The sequence below is a fragment of the Crotalus tigris genome, unplaced genomic scaffold, assembly GCF_016545835.1.
Source record: "Crotalus tigris isolate CLP2741 ecotype Arizona unplaced genomic scaffold, ASM1654583v1 scf7180000017764.6130737, whole genome shotgun sequence".
Taxonomy (NCBI): domain Eukaryota; kingdom Metazoa; phylum Chordata; class Lepidosauria; order Squamata; family Viperidae; genus Crotalus; species Crotalus tigris.
Genome location: NW_024096618.1, coordinates 5,042,258 through 5,060,468, shown reverse-complemented (window position 1 = coordinate 5,060,468; position 18,211 = coordinate 5,042,258). Strand labels below are relative to the sequence as shown.

The following is an 18,211-nucleotide window of genomic DNA, read 5'->3' as shown; positions in this document are numbered from 1 at the left end:
CCATTTAGAAAAAAAAATAATTATAATATTTTTTGTTTTCTGAGACCCAGGAGGCTGGTAGCAGATGCAGATCTTGCCTGTGAACAAGCACACTGCTATCTTACTATCAAAGCCCAGAACAGATGGGGTGACCTGGCTATGGTAAGACCTGAGTAGCTTTGAAACCTACATGTGTCTAAAAATGCTTTCAGGGCTTCAGACAATGCTTAGCTTTGATGGGATATGGTATTTTTTATTGTTGTTAGAAAACCATCTAAAGCAAGCCGTTAACAAACATAAACAAATAGCTCATTAACAATCAAAATGAGTCCTGAGCTTGAAAACAATGTATTTCACTGTCTGATTTTAAGCTGCTGAGCTTTTCAGATTCTTTAAAAGAGAGAATACAGCAGAATATATATCCATTATAGTTATTTATGCAAGTACATGGTTGGTGGTAATGGGACTGAAATGCATAGGAGTTCCAAATTTGATAGCTGAAATAAGCCCAGAAGGCTTATTCCATTAATTGCTTATACCCCAAACACTTCATTAAGTAAAATTATCCATATTGGATCTTGCACAAAATTTGTAAAGTTTAGACCCAAGGTAAGTTACATCCTCCTCCTCTATTGCCACTTGATCACATCTCCCTTCCCTTCCCACACTATGTGCAATTAAACATTAGCTAAAGTACAAGTCTTTGGCTATTTTATTTTCTCCAGAATGCTTCTGGGCCTTGACTCAAATGCACTGTGAAGCTACATAAATGAGGAGCATTGCCTTTTGGTCAACATGTCATGGTTGATTGTTGCCTACACTTTGATGTAGTCCAGACCAGAAGCTCGACAATGAATCCTAGCTCTGTCTTTACTGTAAGAATAGAATAGAATAGAATAGAATAGAATAGAATAGAATAGAATAGAATAGAATAGAACCTTGGAGGTCTTCTATTCCAGCCCCTGCTCAAGCAGGAGAACCTCTACCATCTCAGAGAAGTGACTGTCTCTTCTTAAAAACCTCCAGTAATGGAGCATCCACAATTTCTGAAGGCAAGCTGTTCCATTGGTTAATTGGCCTCACTCTTAGGAAGTTTATTTATTTATTTATTTATTTATTTATTTATTTATTTATTTATTTATGAGACTTATATACCGCTTTAAGTGCAAGCACTCTCTAAGCGGTGTACACCAGTAAGCAATGTATATATATATTTACATTGTCCCCAACAATCTGGGTCCTCATTTTACCTACCTCGGAAGGATGGAAGGCTGAGTCAACCTTGAGCTGGTGAGATTTGAACCGCTCACCTGCTGAACACAGTCAGCTAAAGTGGCCTGCAGTACTGCACTCTAACTGCTGCGCCACCTCGGCTCTCCTTAATTAAGTTTCTCCTTAATTCCAGGTTTCTCATCCTTCCCTCTGGTGCTTTGGTGAACAACGTGGCCCCCTCTGCCTTGTGGCAGCTCCTCAGATACTGGAACACTGCTATCACGTCTCCCCCATTTCTTCTTTTCTTTAGACTAGCCAAACCCAAGTCCCATAGCCATTCTTCGTATCTTTTAGTCTCCAGGGCTTTGATCATCTTAGTTGCTCTTCTCTGATTTTTTTCCAAGCTCTCAACATCTTTTTTATGATATAGTGACCAAAATTGGCTGCAGTATTCTGAATGTATTCATTCTCTCCTTTCCTTTTACACTCTGGAAAACTAGACAGGGTCCCATCTGTAATGCTTCCCACAACTCTTCTGCATCTGTGCATATAGATGCCTTTTGCATGGTGGTTGTCTAGTCTGTGATTCATCCTTCTGTCTCCCAAGGCCTTTCCCACATTCCATTACATTTTATGTGAGGGAGTTAGGGAGAGAGAAAAACTCTCACATAAACATCATCCCAGCTTGATAGGTGACCTGTCCATATCTCAGGGCAAGAGAATCTACAGGATGAGTCAAAAAATTCCAGTAGTGGCTGCAAGTATGCAATAGAATCAGAAGTTTGATCATGTGTTCATAGCTGCCATTTTGACTTTTTTGACCCAATGCCCTATCTGATGGACAGATATGTAAAGGTCTTTGTCCCCCACATATGATTGTTAAAAGGAGAAAAGTGATAGTGGGCAATGATATTTTATATGGCCTATAGGACATTCTCATGGGGCGCATATTCATATAATTCATTACCAGTTTGGAATTGATTAAGGTTTGAGTTCAGCCTTAAGATATTGCAATCTATGCTGTATATAGAGCTTGAATTTTTGCAAGTTTATTGATGAATCTGAGCTATGTAGTCCATCTGCTTATTTACAGAACAAACTGTCCACCATTAAGCTGGTGAATTCTTTTAGAAATTATTATTGTTATTAATACTTTTTAAAAGACTAAAAAAGAGAAACAAATGAAGGGAAAAAAATTAAAAAAAATTGATGCAGAATATTAGTAAGTAGACACAGAGGTCAGTGAGGTTGTTACAGTTAGTGCTCAGTATAACTTTGATGGAAAATTCACCATAAAAAAGAACGTATTAGGATAATTTCTGAGTTTCCACTATTTTGTTAGTGGAACTATGGTGGAATGCAGTATTGAACACTAATTCTCCTGACTGCTGACTGCCAGCAGTTTGGCAGTTCGAGTCTCACCGGTTCAAGGTCGACTCAGCCTTCCATCCTTCTGAGGCCAGTAAAATGAGGACCCAGATTGCAGGGGCCAATATGCCGACTCTGTAAACCGCTTAGAGAGGGCTGTAAAGCACTATGAAGCAGTATATAAGTCTAAGTGCTATTGCTATTGCTAGAGAAGAAGAAAAAGATAGAAATAAGAAAAATTACTAAAACCATTACAAGAAAATATTTAATTTTAACTACGCCTTTGTTATAGTCCAACTGATATATAATTCTCTTCCTCAATTACCGTATCCTTCACTTCTGATTTTGAGGCTTTTTAATTCCTTGATATCATAAAGGAAATAATGTCTTTTCTTTTTTATGATTGCTTATGAGTAGAAGATGAAATTTGTCTTTCTTTGCTTTTAAACATTTGCCCCTGTTATTAAATATATTTCATGTTTTAGCACTTCCATGAATATGATGCTGATGGAAATGCCATAATTACAAAAAAAGATTTGAAGGACGTTCTCTATAGATGTGGTATCCCCATAAACCCCAAAGAATTTGAAAAACTTTGGACACGGTAAGGCTTTATTAATAATATCCTTCCCGCATTACCTGTAGACCAGTGGTTCTCAAGCTTTCTAATGCCGTGACCCCATAATACAGCTCCCCATGTTGTGGTGACCCCCAAGTGGGTGTGGCCACTAATAAGAGGGAGTAGGACAGCTAGGGAAAAGGGAAAAAAATGGTGGACAGCGTGGTTTGGCAACCCCCGTGAAATGGTCATTCGACCCCAAATGGGGTCCCGACCCACAGGTTGAGAACCACTGCTGTAGACTTTAATACACGTCAAGAAAAATAAATCTCTACTTTTTTTGAATTACTACTCTCTATGATGTCTATGGTTTAATCTGTACTTGCCTGATTGATTTACACTTCCATAATAGACCCAGGGCACTATTTTTGGAGATTAGAAACAACTTATGTGGTTATCTATTCTAGGTCAATCCCCCACTCTCCATCAATGTGACCTCAGTCTATGTTTTTCTGCTTTGCTTTTGAAGAACACATTTTTGTTAGTTAGGCTTCCTGTAGTAGTACTTTTACCCATTTATGATAGTTGTCTCCAGTTTGTGGCAGGCTAACCCCAGAAGCTCATTGCACAGCAACAATGTCCCTTCAGTTGAGTCATTATTTACTAATGTGTAATACCTTTCATAGCTTTCTTGATTCAAAACCCAACAAAAAATGATTTTTTAAAAAATTACTATTGTGTTTTCCCTGATCATCCTACTTTTTCCTACTATTGTTTTTTTTTTAGATGCACCATTTCAAAATGCAACACTGTGCTTTTTTTAAAAAAGCACAAGCAATAGTGGAGTACTTAGGGAAAGAACAATGGAAATTTTACAAAAGGCACATTTTTACCAAGGGTTGAACCAGGAATTTTCTGTTTACAAGGCAAGAGTAATAGCTATGGTGTTATTATGATAAGTGATAGTCAGTGGCAAGGATCACTAATGCTTTAGAAAGAAATAGGGCAGTAATACAGATTTGTTTTTTTAAATTTGTTTGTCATGCACTGCTTGTTTGATCTTTAACTTTGTATATATAAAATTAGCTTTCTATATATGTAAATATAGATGCACAAATGAACGCAAATCGTTGTATATATCTATAGGGAAATAGAACGAAAAATATGGAATTTCAGTCGGTGTTAAGCTGGCATGAATATAGATTTGGAGCAGTTTAACCAGTAAGTCAGTGGTGGGATTCAGCCAGTTCGCACCAGTTCAGCAGAACCGGTAGCTAATTTTTTGTTGCCCAGGCCCAAATAGACTTCCGGAAGCAGCATCCACACAGAGAACTGGTTGTTCACATATTTGAATCCCACCACCACAGTAAGTGTAGCAATGATGCTGTTTCTGGGTAAAAGGGCCTATTGAAAATAGCCATTTCCACACAGTTTCTGGAACTGTATCTACCTTTACAACTTCCCAATATTTCCCATGTTAATAACAATCATTTAGCGTTACTAAGCAATTGTTAGGGCTGGTCATCCTATTGCTCAAAAGCATGTTTTAAGTCATATACTTACCTGGCTTACTCCAATGCATGCAGCTTTTTATCCAACCATTTGCAACTCAAGTAAACCCAGCTAAACCGGAGGTCAATTGGCTCTTTGGAGACTACATGCTCAAAACCCATCAACCACATTCACATATTTGTTTTAAAACAAACCAGAAACAAGGATATTTTCTAAACTTTTAAAGTAATTCTTGCTTGCACCTTTGTAGGCTGGGATACAAAAGAAACTATGAATAAGCCTGAAATTCACTAAAAAAATGTGTACTTTTTACTAAGGCTGGATGAAATTTCAGTGTACAATTACGAATCTATTAAGTTGGTCCATCATTGTGGAACATTAAATCTCATTAGTTGCTTTTGACTTGATTGTTGCTATTTGAGGATTTTTTCACACACATAAGCACATTGTATTAATTTACTAACATTTAAATAATTAAATTTAGTTTTGTCCTGACTTGTCCTTTTCTGCCCAACTCTTCAAAGCACAAAATAAAAATAACTTTAAAATAACAAGTGATCCTAGAATCTATTTTATCAGGGGCTCTTTAAAAACAAAGCACATGGATAGGCTCAGGAAAGGAACAACAGTAATAAAAACAATAGCAGTGAAAACATATTCACAATTGGAGGAAAAATTGCCAGGGTTTGAACTAGGAACTTTTTCTTTAAAAGGCAAGAGTTGTAGCTACTGTTTTATTATAGCATTCATGATAAGGTAATCAAAAAATAATAGAAAAACAATGCACTTTTCTAAAAATAAACAGAGATAAACTATCCTTTCAAATCTCCAAAATAATGCAAAATCAAACAGAATAAGATATAAAATGAGTAAAACACAAAGAAAGTCAATATTTGTGGAAATCTTTCTCCATCAAACTTTCATTGAGAATATCTGGCAGGGAATCCCCTGATACAGAAAGCATCAAACAAAGCCCAAATATGTAAAATAATGATTTTAAAATATCATTTTAAATAATTATTTTATGTTCCTAGCTGAAAGGTTTGTTAGCATCTACAGAGATGCTATCAGGGAATGTAAAAAAAAAAAAGTCAAAATAGATTCCTCGGTGATAAAATTGAAGCCCTACCCTTTTTAATGTGTGGCATAGATTTTTGCACAATGCATGTAAAAAGGGGGCTAAACTTAGAAGGACCAACATCTTGATCTTTTTTGCACCGCTGTATATTCCTGTGACAGTAAATGTGGTAAATTATTTAATATTTCAAAATAGAAAAATGAGACTTTCTCCCCTAAAAACTGATAAGGTAACCTAGCATCCTCCAGATCTGTTTATGCTCCTAAAATCCCTGTTTGAGCAGAAATTTGTCTTTGAAAATAGAAGTTAAATGGATTGTTCTGTAAAACGCATTTTGCATTTTGCTTCTTAAAATAGTCTATGGTTAATACTCAAAGGTACACTTTGGAGTGTTCTGAGAGTGTGGTTTATTTCCTTGCACAGATGTACCATGGAATTAGTTTCTGCCCAACTGGCTTTCAATTTCTCTTGTTATTCTATAAGAAATTCCACAAAATCATGTCTTTGGCATTAAATCATTGCGTTATACCTTAGATTGCTTAAAAAACAGCACTCAGCTTCCCATGTGATTCAGTAAAGTTATTGAAATCAATACGGCAATACTTGGGAAGTGAAAAATAATGGAAATTAAATACCTATAAACAACAAGAATAACATATAATATAACATTAAAGCGTAAAATTACCTTGGTACTTTGGAAAATTGGAATGAGGCTCATACAAGATGGTTACTTAAGATAAGAAGATATATATTATGTACATAACCTTGCCTAAATGTTTAAGCAGTTTCAAGTCTGAATTTTAAATTAATGGGAATTGTTATATCACATAAGCAGAGCTTTTTTTTTTTTTTTAAAGAATTTTTCTTTCCCAGAGAGCTCGGCCTCTGATTTGTTTGCCAAGTGATGCCTTTCCAGAGGTTTTCTGAGGCTACTATTTATCTGGCTATTAGTTACAACACATCTTTTCTCGAGGAGCTCAAGATGTTCTTTTGTAACAACATGGCCTTCATTTTATTGCTATAGTAGCTGCCCTGTGGAATTGATTAGGCCAAAAGATAATGCCTAGTCCAGATTCCCCCACAGAGGCCAAAGTTTTCCCAGTCTTTATCCAACAGCTTAATGACAATCCCAAACACACTAGGATACATAAGGGCGAGCACCAAAGGCAAAAGTAGCTCACAACAATAAAAAAAATGAAGAAACAAAAAAAGAAGTTTAAGCAAAGCAAGAGTAAAATAATAGAACAATAAAACAAACAAGGAAAAAGAAAAATAAGAAAATATATCTAGATACGACTAGAATGTAGATCAGTGTGAAGGTTATTAGCTTAACAGTGAACAGCAAGACAAAACTGTCCCCTGTGGATATCATCTCCTTTCTTTGTGATATTCCAGAGATAAATAGTGATTATGCAAAGTACACACTTAACAAATGGACCATGATCCATTTCTTATGGCAAATCTTCTATTCTCCTTCTCCATCCTAATTTTGCAGTAAATATTAATAAGAGGAAAATCAAATTGTGGTTAACTATATTTCCTAGAAATTGTTCCTATTATATAAAGCATAATATCTTAGTGAAACATAACTTGCATATTTTTCATGCAGCTGTGTAACACTGTTCCTAAACCACGCATAGACAATTCAAGATTCCGTCATATAAAGGGCCAATAAAGCAATTAATAAAACAACTTTGTCTTCTCTGAACTTTTAAAAGGTATGATCTGAATGCAAAAGGCTACCTTACTCATCAAGAATTCCTACAAAAAATGGGTGTGGAGAATATACCACCTGACAGTGGCTTGAATAAGCAGTTTTCAGCTGATAACTATCCACACTTTATGGACCATTACAAAAGAGAGGACAAGAAACATATTGACATCAATGAAATCATAAATAAGATCAGGTAACTAATTTCCTTGATCACTATTCGTATGTATGTATGTATATGTATGTATGTATGTATGTATGTATGTATGTATGTATGTATATATGAGTTGAAGCCGAATGTGCACCAATTAGGTCATTTTATTGATTTTTTGGAAGCCCCTTCAGGTGGCTTTGTATGTTATTTTAATGGTGAAGCAAGCCATTAATATTTCTGTTGTTATTTCAATCAGGGCAGCGACAGTATTTTATACTTTTTGGGTGCCTTCAATCAGTTTTTCATTCCTGGTGACTGTCTGAACTAGTCCCTGCAGTTTTCTTGGCAAGTTTTTCAGAAGTGATTTACCATTGCCTGGTTCCTAGGACTGAAAAAGAGTAGCTGGCCCAAGGTCATCCAGCTGGATTTGTGCTTTACCCACTATACCAAGCTGGTTCTCATTTTATGGTTACTTTAGAATAACAAATAAACTCCAGTTTACCAGTCCAGATATTGTGTACTATGTATAGGTTTGTATTTTCAGTTGACAGAAATTAATATATCAAACATATAATAATTTTGTTTCTGCAGCCTTGATGCAGACACATTTCCTTGGGAATAAGGCTTATTTTGCTGAAAAAGAGGTTAAAGTCAATTTGTGTATATACTATTAAAATTCTGATTCCTATAACCTTTAACTGGAAGAAACTGTGCATTATAGAGCAAAACATTTTGAACCAAACTACCTCAAATGAACTAACTTACAGAATCCTTCCAAAATCCAGGAACCATGAATCCCATGGAAATGAGATTTGACATTTTATGGCATAAAACCAAACATGTCATAAAACATTTCCTCTGCTATGCTAAATAGTTCAGTATGGGCTATTTTCAAGGCAGATACATCTCTGAATGTATCCCAACTTTTCCAGGGAAGGAAATACATTAGAAGTTCTGACATTGTTGAAGGCATGGCGGAGTGTGGTAATGCATTTATGAAACAATGGCCCAAGGGAATTGTCTATTTTTTCTTAAAGAATAAAATGAACCTCTGTAAATATATGTACACTGAAGTTTTCTCAGACCCTCATTTCTGAATATCCTTTGCCTTAAATTACTTGTCTGCTTGCAGTGTTTGTTCAACTGTCATCTGTCTCTATAATTCTTTAGTTTTCTATCTCTTTTCTCTCTGCATCTCTATCTAATAACCATTCCTCTGGTGGCCATTCTCATAGAAAGAAAGGTTCTAGATTTCCCCATTCCTAGAAACATTATTGTAAGTATACTTATTTCTGTCAATTCTGCTTTTCAACCTCAGCAACTATGTGGATGCCTGCACTTCAACCCCCAGAATACCCCAGCCGGCATGACAACTGAGGAACTGGGAGCTGAAGTTAATAATAATAATAATAATAATAATAATAATAATAAAAAGTTGGAAGGGACCTTGGAGGTCATCTAGTCCAACCCCCTGCTCAGGCAGGAAACCCTATACTATTTCGGACAAATGGCTGCCCAGTTTCTTCTTAAAAACTTCCAGTGTTGGAGCATTTACCACTTCTGGGCAACTCCAGGAGCTGAGTCCACATACATGTTAAAGTTGCTCAGGTTGAGAAACACTGATCTAAAACAGTGGTTCTTAACCTTTTTGAATGAATCGCCCCCTTGAGCCAATGAGGAAGTTGTCATCTCCCCCCTCCCCCAACATAACCTCTCAATCACAACATAGGAAATAATTCTTCAATTTATGCAAACCCTTTTTTTGTTTTCTATCAAATTGTCATCAGGACATATCGATGCAAATAATTTATTTCCAGTCTTTTTTCCCATATCTCCCATATTCTGGCTAATGGCGCGCCACTGTATGGGTAGAGGCTGCTGCACAACACGCATGAAGATAAGCGATGCGTCTTCACATATGTGTGGAGTTCTGTACTGAAGCTAGCTGGAAACACAATTCAATCCACTAATAGCGAGCAATCTGATGTTTTTGTATGACAGATATACAGCCATTCACTGTACAAAAAAGTCTCAAAAGTGTCCCCAAAACTTCTCGCTCCATCGCCCCCATATCACCCCCTTTTCGTTCCATCGCCCCCCTGAAAAATGAAATCGCCCCGTGGGGGGCAATATCGCCCAGGTTAAGAACCACTGATCTAAAAGAAAGATAAGGACTTCTCCAGAGAGATTTAAGAATCTATTCTGCCTGATCCTTCTCTGATCCAATAGCCTCCATTTGTTTCTCTAAGAATTTCCTGGAAACATGGCTGGCCCCAACTTGAAGAAAGTTGGTTTAAGTCCATTAGATGTTATATTTTTCTGTGTGATATCTATTTGGGGTAAATTTTTCTTCCACCCTCCTTATGAGTATGGCACCAAAACAATCCAAAACAATTGATATAATTGGTGGCTACCTTTTAATGCTCCTTGATACCCTTCTGTCATTGTCTCTTCTGCTTCACATATAACTACAAAACCAAAATTTGACTACCTTATTCTCCTTCATTGAAGATGGGAAAAACAAAGAGGAGACTCCCTCAATCATTTTAATAGTTTTTGTTGTTCTGCAATACAATGGACCTTCCTTCATTCTGCTTCTATAATACAGAAACACTTTCTGTAAATTGCTGTTATTTCCATTCTGCCCAAATGTTTTATAAAATATGTTTCTTAGCTTATAGTCTGCTCAGAATTCATCTGCTAAAGACTTCTGAGAAACTTTGAATTCAAGAAAGAGGCAATCTGGATGTATATATTTTTCTTTTGTTTTAGCTCACTCAACAGGAACAAATACCCCAAATTAGAAACCTTTACAAAGGGGTTGTCCTGTATTTCAAGAGAAATTCAAAACATTGGCAAGTGAAGTGATTTTTAAAAAATAGGTTTTGTTTTGGCAGCCTGGCTAAATCCATAGTTTTCAACGTTTACTTTGTACTCGGGATTTAAATTTTTATTTTTAGCCATGATTGGAATAATTACTATTGGCAACCACTTACTTGGTCCAAGAAATGTCTAAATGTCTTGATTTTCTAAAAATAAGGATAGAAAGTAGATTGTGATTACCTTTTTTCATTTTTAGCATGTATTAGAAGATAGTTTTCAGTTAATGCAGCCAGCATTGTAACTGCTTAGGCATGTCTCATGCATCCAAAAGTATACAAGAGTATTGCTGCTGATGTCATATTGCAGATTCATATGGTATTTTAAATCAGCATTCCCTAACCTTTCTGGCTTTGCAGACCCGGGGGGGGAGGGGATGGTTCCACGTGAGTGGTGGGCAAGTGCATGTGTGCAGCTCCTTTGGTGTAAGTAGTGGTCATGCGGGCCCGCCACTTGCACCAATAGAGCTTTGTCTGCGCGCATGCTTCTCATGCAAATGCAGCTGCACGCATGCATGCATGCTCACCCAATATTCTCATGGCCCGGGGGTTGGGGACCCCTATTTTAAATCTTAAGATACGGTTACAAATCAGAGTTCACTATTGTTACGGAGGATGCTTCTCAGTATTTATTAGTGTACTTTCACATCTCTAAAACATCTTTAGACAAGCTGGGGACAAAATAAGGACATTGCTACATCTAAGGGACTTGAAGAGGATTAAGGTAATGTTTCTTAATCATGGCTGCTTGAAGATGTGTGGACTTCAATGCTGGCTGGGGAATTCTGGGAGATGAAGTCCACACATCTTCAAACAGCCAAAGTTGGGAAACATTGCCTTAAGATCTACAGATGCTGATGGTGTATTTTTTAGCCGTTAAACTTCTCTATCCAAGAGGTGGCCCCAGCCACTTTTGGTATGTGGGGTCCCTACAAAGCCCAGTGTAGTTCTTGAGCCAATTGAAGTTGTACACCCCTGAGTGACAGGACTGCACATATGAGATGCCATCTTTGCATAGCCCATCAGTATTTTTCTTATGTCTAATGTGTGATGGAGAGGTAATGTGGAGAATAGGAGTTTGTCTCGTCACTAGGTGAGGTCATAGAAATTATCTAACGTATGTTACTTGTGGAATGACATTAGCCTCTATTGAACACTATGTAAACTCACCACTGCTGTAAATTTGAGGCATGCCAAACTAGAGCTCATTTCATCATCTCTTGGACTGCTGTGATATAACCATTTTCCACTGAAGTTGTACGATACACAAAGACTGTGAGGAAGAAAAACTGTTTTTCTGCACTTCCGGTGCTTTGAATGGTCTTCTCTGCATTCACATAACAAACCTTACCTTGCTTCCTCCTTCCATATGCCCGTTTCTGCCAATACGGTTTGTTTTTCCCATGCAGTTCTGGGAAACGGGGGGGGAGGGGGGAAGCAGGAAACAAACTCTGTTTAGTTTCTACTAAAACTCTCCACCAGCTCTAGAAGATTTTAAGAAAGGCAGACTGACACAAAACCCAAATGGGTAATGTGTGGATAAGCACTTGGCGAGCCACCACCACAAGCAAGCTTAGCTTCTTAATGGCTGACCATGTCCCGTTCCCCAAGCTCGACCAGGCTTCCCGATTCACAAGGAATCCGCTGTAATGCATCTAAACTTCATAGCTGAGGAAATAGAGCTTATTTTTAATGAGAAAATGTAACTGAAACTTGGCTTGCTTTCAGAGAGAAGTATCATGAGTTCTCCCAAGACTTCCACAAGGCCTTCTTGCAACAGGACAAACATAAAGAAGGCTGCATATCGGTGGATAACCTACGTAAGATACTGGAAGACTTTCAATGTTGCCTTGGCTCTGAACAGTACAGTGAACTTCTGTACAGGTTGTTATATTTGACACCGCTTTAATGGAATTAGACTTATTTAGAAAATAGACCATCTGTACAATCAGCAGACTAAGAACTTGGTCCAGGCTACACTCATGATATCTGTTATCTGATGGATTTCACTGCACAGAAGAGTGTTTCTTTACCTTGCTAACTTGAAGATGTATGGACTTCAACTCCCAGAATTCCCCACACACCTTCAAATTGCCAGGGTTGAAACACCCTGGCTTAGAGCAGTGGTTCTCAACCTGTGGGACCCCATTTGGGGTCGAACGACCATTTCACGGGGGTCGCCAAACAACGCAGTCCGCCATTTTTTTCCCCTTTTCCTTAGCTTTGCTACTCCTTTTTATTCTATTGGCTTTTGAAAGCCAATAGAATAGACTCTCTTGAATAGAGTCTAATTCTATTGGCTTTCAAAAGCCAGTAGGAATTGTCCAGGCTGTCTCTGCCCTGCTGAGCCCGCCAAAAGTCCCATTCTGCAAATAGTGCTGCACAAGTTGCGTAGTCCTCGACTTACGACCGGTTGAGTAGTCCTCGACTTACGACCGGTTGGGGGTCGCGGCATTAAAAAGATTGAGAACCACTGGCTTAGAGAATTAGACCATCAGTTATTTGTTGTTGTTGGTTTTTTGCCTTCCAACTCAATTATTAATCTACCGGTTTATTCATCTTTCATAAAAAGAACTGGAATATATTATTTCATTAATAGATTAACGTGTGCCATAAATATTTTGTAGCTGTGCATGCATTTATTACCTTTGTCTTACAGACATATCTGCAATTTCAGCAAATTGTTGAAATTGTGTTCAAGGCCTGTAACAAATTAAATATCTAAGAAAGTAGTCAAATTACCTTTTAATTTAATTTTGTGACTGATTTTTACACGTACTGCACAAAAACTGGAGAAGGAAACAGTCCCAAGTATTTGAGAAAGTTCCAGAAAGTATGCTTTTGCTTACTGTGGTTGGTCTGATAAGAAATACTCTTTTTATTCCTCGTTTCCTGAGACCACACAGTAATAATAATCTATTCTTAAACTATTGTGCAAATACATGCGTTTTGTATAGCACAAGAACATGAAGCTTTTTGTGTGAGCCCAAGGACTCTGTAATAGTTAATTGAGGCAAACAACACAAAGGAACTGTTAAAAGTAAAATACACTTACCTTTCTAAGCTAAAGTAGGCTTAAGATGGCATAAATTATACAAGAATATGAGATTCAGGCAAATTTCATTCCCAAAGGAAAGGAGTGAAATTCCAAAGAAGTATCTTTTATTCTGCTTTTAGAAAAATGGCTGGAAAGAGAAGCCAAAGCTAAACAAAATCTTTTCACTTTACCTTAAATCAAGTGATTATGCTCCTTTGAATTAAGCTTGTAATAAGAATTTTTGCTGCATGCTCTTTTCCTCAAAGACTTTTTGATGATAAATACTTCCATTCATTGTAATTTTTTGCAAACTAGTCCTTTCTAGACTGAAAAGAGATTTTTCTCTCCACCACCCTGCCTTAAATAATAGAGCAGATTAGCATATGCATTTGGTTTTATTGCTCAAATGTTAATACCGACTTGGCAATTTATTCCTCCCACTGAAGTGTGTTGATTATTTCCTTTCCCACTGTTTCTCTGGTATTTGAGCCAGCTTGACTCAGGCCTATGTAAGCATTGCAGCTGCAAGAGGCAAACACAATGCTCTCTAAAGGGCTGTGGGGGGCGCAGAACTGCTGATATTGGGAGGCTCTGTGTTCTGTCGCTTTTATCTTTTTTTGCATTTTGGCACCTCTTCATTAAAATGGTTTCCCACCCATCTAATATGCCATTCTGGCAATGATCATTTTCGAAAGAATACTGAGTAACTGTCTTTTCAGTGAAAACCAAATAAACAAAAATATGCTGATGGATTGCTGGTCAATGCAATTAATATAGCCTAAGGAAAGAAGTGAACGCAGTCTTGAGTGATGATGCCCTTAAGTCAAGTCTGCCTCCAGGAGAATACATGATATCCTCATAAAGGTTGGGTTATCATTTGGAGGTTATGTTTTTCACCTCGAGCCTAAAGTTCTGAGATTCCCTGGTGGTGTCCCATCTGTGTATTAACCAGGTCCAGTCTTCCTCTTGCCAACAGTTATCAGAAAGCCAATTTCAGGGCCATGTATCTTAGATGGATTTCCCATCTATTATGGTTATTATTGCATTTCTTGGATTTCCCACTTCAGGAATGGGATGTCTTACCCAACTGGTTCAAAGTCATGCAGTCAGCTTCCATTGCCAAAGGGGAGGGGGAGACTAGAACTCAAAGCTTCTTGGTTTCTAGCCCAGCATCTTAGCCGCTATACCAGGGGTAGGCAACCTTGGCTCTTTTATGACTCGTGGACTTCAACTCCCAGAGTTCCTGAGCCAGCCATGCTGAGGGGAAGGGAGAGGTTTCCAAGCTGAGCCATGCTGGCTCAGGAATTCTGGGAGTTGAAGTCCATGAGTCATAAAAGAGCCAAGGTTGCCTACCCCTGCCCTACACCAACTTTTCTCAACCTCAGCAACTTTAAGATGTGCAGACTTCAACTACCAGAATTCCCTAGCCAGAATGGAGAATTCTGGGAATTGAAATCTGCACATCTTAAACTTGCTGAGGTTGAAAAACGTTGCCTTACACGAAACTGGCTCCCAGTTTAATGAACAACTTATCTTTGGATCCAGCCTTTAGTCACTGAGATGCTATAGGTCAGTGGTGGCGAACCTATGGCACGCGTGCTAGAGGTGGCACTCAGAGCCCTCTCTGTGGGCACGTGTGCCATCACTTCAGTCCCGCCTCCTCCAGCAGCCCCCAGGAGGAGAGTCACCTCCAGGTGCGGCTTGTGCGGAGCAGCAAGAACATGGAAGCTGGGCAGACTTTAACAAGACTCTGCCCTCATGCCCCGTCATGCGCAGATGATGCTGCAGGGTGTGGGCGGGGGGCATGGCTGCCATGGTGCTGCTGGGCCACCTGGGGGATCTGCGATGGGCCATGGAGGCGGTGGTGGCCCTGTGGGCAGGCAGGGGGTGGATCGGGGGACAGGGTGGGGGTGGGGCTGGATCGGAGTGGGGCGGGTTTTGGGCACTTGGTCTCTAAAAGGTTTGCCATCACTGCTATAGGTACTTAAATTTAGATTCAATTCTTCCCATTTTCTCTAGGATTTTTATCCAGCATCATATTCCAGAAGATGTGCAAGACAGAAATTCAAAAGCTAAACAATCAGATTAAATATATGCAAATAGATAATTGCTTATTTCCTAGTATTGTAGCCGAGCACTAAGAAAAACAAAAACAAAGCACAGCCTTCAGCTGGCAGGCAAGAGATAAATATCATTGCCAGTGCTAGCTAGCCATTTTGCAGCCCTCAGACTATATCACAACTGCTACTGCATTATTAACCGTGATTTTAGAAATAATATTTAGGAAATCTACAGTCTTATTTTTCCATCCTCAGTTTAGGAATTCATATAGCGGAGAACAAGCTCTCGTATTTTGATTTTCTGAGAGTTATTGATGACCGCGCAGCATTCAAATACAAGAAAAGGCATACTGTGCCCCCTGTACCGCCAATCAGCTTTGTGCAACTCAGCATAGATGAAGCCATGGCTAAAATAAAAAAAATTGTTACGGATTCTTCTGATTTGCTGTACAAGGTGAGTACTGTGTAAATGGCTTCCGTATTCACTGCCCACATGGAGAAAGAGAAAATTCTGTGATCCAACTTGTGTTTCAAGGAGACACCAAGCACATAGAAAACTCTGCCGGGACAATGCATAAAAGGATTCCAGAAACGGTCCCAAGAAGGTGGTCCCAGGTGCAAGGTTGCAGGTTTCTATTGTGTCTAAGAAGTAGATCCATTTCTTACCCTATCACAGGATGGTGCCTTCTCAGACATGGAACTCCCCACTGAATCCTGGACAAAAGGGATATTCATAGCAGCTTTCCTTGGGGAAGACCACCCAGGGAGACAAAACCAGGCCCGTAAGACTATGAAAACACACATTACTTCTAAGCAGTTGTTAGAGTAATAACTTCAGCTTAAGGCCTAAATTTGTGGTGCTTGTGATGTTCTGATCCTGTTGAGCCATTTCATTGCTAGGTTTCCCAGTTCATGAAAACCAATTTGGGGTGGGGAAGAGAACAAGTTTCTAATTCAGATTGTGTCATGCTGAACCAAAAATTAAAAGTGATGACACGGAGCCTTTCCTCTTAGTTCAATAAAGAGATGCTGTGTGTCTTGCATTTGGTCATTAGTCCAAAAATTGATGGACTCTGTCTGGAAAATTTTCTTCCCTTTGTTACAAGATAACATAAAATCTGAAAACAATGTTATGCAAAGCGTTTATTGAGGCACCATTAGAAGGCAGAAGCATAGTGTATTAAGCATAGTATATCAGCTACTTCATTGCCATATATTTTACACATGCGCGCGTGCACACATACACACCATCTACCAAAAGAAAGAAAGAGAAAGAAGTGAGATTTAAAACATAGAATATAGAATCATAGCACTGGAAGGGATCTTGAAGGACTTCTGGTCCAATCCTCTGCTCAAGGTAGGAACCTTGTACATGTTTGACCTCTCCTCTAAACTTTAGTTAAGCCTTCTGGCTTTGTATCATCAACTGATGATACAAAGACCCTTACCCTTCAGCTAAGACAGAATAAAAATATTGGTAGGATAGAACTGTAGGGCATTCTGCTCAATACTCGCCTCAACCTGATGTTACAACCTAGTTTCTGGTTGTGGTCATTCAGCCAATTATGAATTCCTCTACAATACTAGCCTATATTTTACCATTTCATTCATGAAGATATCAAATTATTTGCCAAGGCCAGGGTACCTCATGACATTCTTTCATTTATTAAGCTAGCAACTCTGTCAAAAGGGAATATAAGATTAGTTGCTTGTTTATGGCTCTTATTAAGGGCTGTATTCCTAAAAACTAAGGGCTCACAAATATTCAGTTTAAAATCTGTTTGAGGATCTTGCCTAGAGGAGACATCAAGTGGATAGGAATGCAACTTCCCAGGTCTTCATTCTTCTTCTTTTTGAAGATGGGGATCACATTTGTTGTCCTTCAGTCTTCTGGGACTTTTCAAAGATTACCAAATGCAGCTCTGCAGTCACCTCTGCTAGTACTTGCCACGTTATTCAGCTGTTAAATTAGCTGTGTCCTCTCCTTTTCCTTGTCTTTTCTGAGCTGCAATTCCATCTTACTTTCAGGCACTTTTGGGTCTTCAACCAGTTCCTTCTTGTTGGTGAGAGTTAGGTCCAAGACAATGGTCTCCCCCCCTTATTTCTTCCTCCATCTTTTAACAAAGAAAGTTGTCAGCAAGGAAAACTGGAATTCATTGGACCCATGACTTTTGGCAGATGACATTTTACAGATTTTCCCCATCCTGTACTTCAGTCACTGGCATAGGAAGGCCTGGTCTATCTGGATGGAATAAACTCCCACAACAATATCCCTTTTGTTCCAATTTAATGACACACAGGATTTTTTATTTATTTATAAGCAACAGAATAGTTCAGTAATTTGTTTTCACACTCTAATATTTATTTAAGTCCCCAGTATATACATGTTTGTATGCATATGGCTATACATTGTTAGGGCTGTGTAAGTTTTCAAAGGGAAGTTTGCTTCAATCGAGATTCATTTAGAGGGCTTCAAAATGATATGGAGTTGCTTGGCGTTCTCCTTCAGGCCAAAGTCCTCTTCAATGAGTTCCACACAAGAAGATTGAAAAGTGGAAGCTGAAGTGGTGCCACGCAGACTAGGCAGTTTCAGCAAATGCTGTGATGTCTCCTGAGCAGGGGGCAGGCTGTTCAGACTGGGCACCCTTTGTGACATGCCAAA

The 18,211-nt window shown here is 38.6% G+C and overlaps 1 protein-coding gene across 7 annotated transcripts in view; it reads left to right on the top strand.

The window, feature by feature from the left end:
* Window positions 1-18,211, top strand: part of EFCAB6 (EF-hand calcium binding domain 6) — a 138,257-nt gene that overhangs the window by 93,609 nt on the left and 26,437 nt on the right. For all 7 annotated transcript variants that reach the window (XM_039341347.1, XM_039341351.1, XM_039341350.1 and 4 more), the window contains 5 exons: window positions 45-141; window positions 3,045-3,163; window positions 7,427-7,615; window positions 12,181-12,336; window positions 15,805-16,003. In XM_039341347.1, the coding sequence (XP_039197281.1) occupies window positions 45-141; window positions 3,045-3,163; window positions 7,427-7,615; window positions 12,181-12,336; window positions 15,805-16,003 (760 nt within the window). The remainder of the gene's footprint in view (window positions 1-44; window positions 142-3,044; window positions 3,164-7,426; window positions 7,616-12,180; window positions 12,337-15,804; window positions 16,004-18,211) is intronic.